The 2,500-nt window shown below is 41.5% G+C and overlaps 1 protein-coding gene across 9 annotated transcripts in view; it reads right to left on the bottom strand.

The window, feature by feature from the left end:
- Positions 1–2,500, bottom strand: part of LOC113582860 (adhesion G protein-coupled receptor L1-like) — a 48,871-nt gene that overhangs the window by 11,418 nt on the left and 34,953 nt on the right. For all 9 annotated transcript variants that reach the window (XM_035535144.1, XM_035535145.1, XM_035535147.1 and 6 more), the window contains 3 exons: positions 1,515–1,553; positions 1,108–1,288; positions 352–474 (listed from right to left, as the gene is read on the bottom strand). In XM_035535144.1, coding sequence (XP_035391037.1) covers positions 352–474; positions 1,108–1,288; positions 1,515–1,553 — 343 coding nt within the window. The remainder of the gene's footprint in view (positions 1–351; positions 475–1,107; positions 1,289–1,514; positions 1,554–2,500) is intronic.

Genomic DNA, 2,500 nt, shown 5'->3' with positions numbered 1-2,500 from the left:
ATATGCCTCTGTCTGGCTTGGTCTCCCGTGGTAACAAGGACCCTGGCGCCAAGACGGACGAATGCAGGGGGTCGGACTCCCTTGCCCTCTGGCTGGTGTCTCTCAAACCAAATACTCGGTCACAACAGCACTGACATAAAGCTGCACAGAACACTGAGTGCCCGCGCCGTCGCCACGGCAACCGCCAGGACGGTGACCATGGCGACTGTAACCGCAGGCGCCGTTGCTGTGACAACCAGAGCTTTCCAGCCTACCTGTATGAAGGAAAACAAGAGAGCCAGAGGGACAGAGAGAGAGAGAGAGAGAGAGAGAGAGAGAGAGAGAGAGAGACAGACAGACAGACAGACTGACCATTGCGGCTGTATTGTTTGATGGTAGCTGTAGAGAGATGGATGGTGCTGTCACTGTCATAGGAGTGGGGGAAGAACAGGTCTTTGACCTCAGTCTCTGTGTTCAATACGTACACCTCCAGGTCTAACACACACACACAAGAATCAACACAACAATTACACTTTAAAGAAAATAGCGGCTGATCCTGTTGATACACTATTACACATATACAACATGTTTAACTGACATTACAATTGAAAAACTTTATGAGATAATTTGCAAGCTCACAAAGAGTAGTAACCACACTATCAGAGCATGGCCAACAATCAGTTCAGATATATGCTGATTTGTAGATATTATGCTAGTGTAGTGAATGTTAACCTTTAAAAAAGAGTGAAAAAACTGCATGAAAAACTTTGAAAAATAAGTGCTGATTAACAGATATGCATATACATGAATCAGACATACAGTCATTAACATGCTGAGTTTTTATTAGTAGTGTGTATAAGTGCTGATTAACAGATATGCATATACATGAATCATACACTACAGTAATTAGCATATTGAGTTTTATTAGTAGGGTCTATAGGCACTGATTAACAGATATGCATATACATGAATCATACACTACAGTCATTAGCATACTGAGCTTTTATCTGTAGTGTTTATGAATTCCATCCTTTCATAAGGCCTTTCTTTCTGAGTGGTATGTAATCAGCACGCTTTATGTGGACCTGAACCCAGACCCCAGGCGGTGGAGAAGCACCATTGTCGTACCGACGTTGGGGGCACGGTCACTAAACTCCCCGTTGTAGAGGTTGTTGGCCAATAGGAAGGAGCCTTTCTCCATCACGTCCAGCATCATGGTGGCTGTGTGAGACTGCTCCGTAGTGTTCATGTCCTGCCAGGAGTCCAGCGCCTCCAGACGCAGCAGGTTGTCCACCGTCTGGACCATGGCCTGGACCGACAGCCGGGAGGAGATACACCCTCATTACACCTGAGGACTTCAACTCGCTTGTTATGGATCAAATATACAGCAAATCTAATGTTTATAGTTCAGTAATGGAGGATATAATTTAATCTATTATAGTGATATAGAAAATTAATTATTATCGCGAGGACAACACCGTTTATTGCATGGAACACTTGTGCTAAGACTCTTATTCTGAAGTCTCTGTGTTCACCTGAATAAATGCTTTGCAGGTCCTCCCCCTCTTCTGGAGCTGCAAGACAAGTGGGTTTTAATATTGATTTCCACACATGCAGCTTTTATGTGTATATGTGTGTGTGTGCACGAATTTTACATTTGTATCTGTTTTGTGTGTGTGTGTGTGTGTGTGTGTGTGTGTGTGTGTGTGTGTGTGTGTGACTGTATGTTTCTTTGTTTTTGTACATTTATAGAACAAAACTACTCTGACCACTGGAGAAAACCAGACAGAAACAGGTGCAACCTACTTTGTTAGGAGCAGTGAAATGAACCTGAAAATAACAACAAAAAACATTCAGCTTTTGATAAAAGCAGGTGACCTTGTAAACTCTAAAGGGCTTTACTCTTTATTCTAAAGGGCTTTATTTTTTAGTCTAAAGGGCTTTACTCTTTACTGTAAAGGGCTTTATTTTTTAGTCTAAAGGGCTTTACTCTTTACTGTAAAGGGCTTTATTTTTTAGTCTAAAGGGCTTTACTCTTTACTGTAAAGGGCTTTACTCTTTACTCTAAAGTGCTTTACTGTAAAGGGCTTTACTCTTTACTCTAAAGGGCTTTACTGTAAAGTGCTTAACTCTTTATTGTAAACAACTTTACTGTTAAGTGCTTTTCTCTTTACTCTAAAGGGCTTTACTGTTAAGTGCTTTTCTCTTTACTCTAAAGGGCTTTACTGTAAAGGGCTTTACTCTTTACTCTAAAGGGCTTTTTACAAAAGCTGAGAGCTTCTTTTCTTTTGTTGGATCCTGAGCTGGAGGAGTAGTTTGGCCTTAGAACTTATTTATCACTTTTAAAAGCCTACATAGATATTATGTTCTGTCAAAATATAAAAACGTGTGTGTGTGTGTGCACGCGCATGTGTCTGTGTGTGTGTACATATCTATGTGTGTATGTGTGTGTGTGTGTGTGTGTGTGTGTTTGTGTGTGCGTGTGCACATGTGCCTGTGTGTGTGTATATCTGTGTGTGTG

Source organism: Electrophorus electricus, chromosome 16 (genome assembly GCF_013358815.1).
Source record: "Electrophorus electricus isolate fEleEle1 chromosome 16, fEleEle1.pri, whole genome shotgun sequence".
Lineage (NCBI taxonomy): Eukaryota > Metazoa > Chordata > Actinopteri > Gymnotiformes > Gymnotidae > Electrophorus > Electrophorus electricus.
This window is presented reverse-complemented; position numbering and strand designations above follow the sequence as displayed.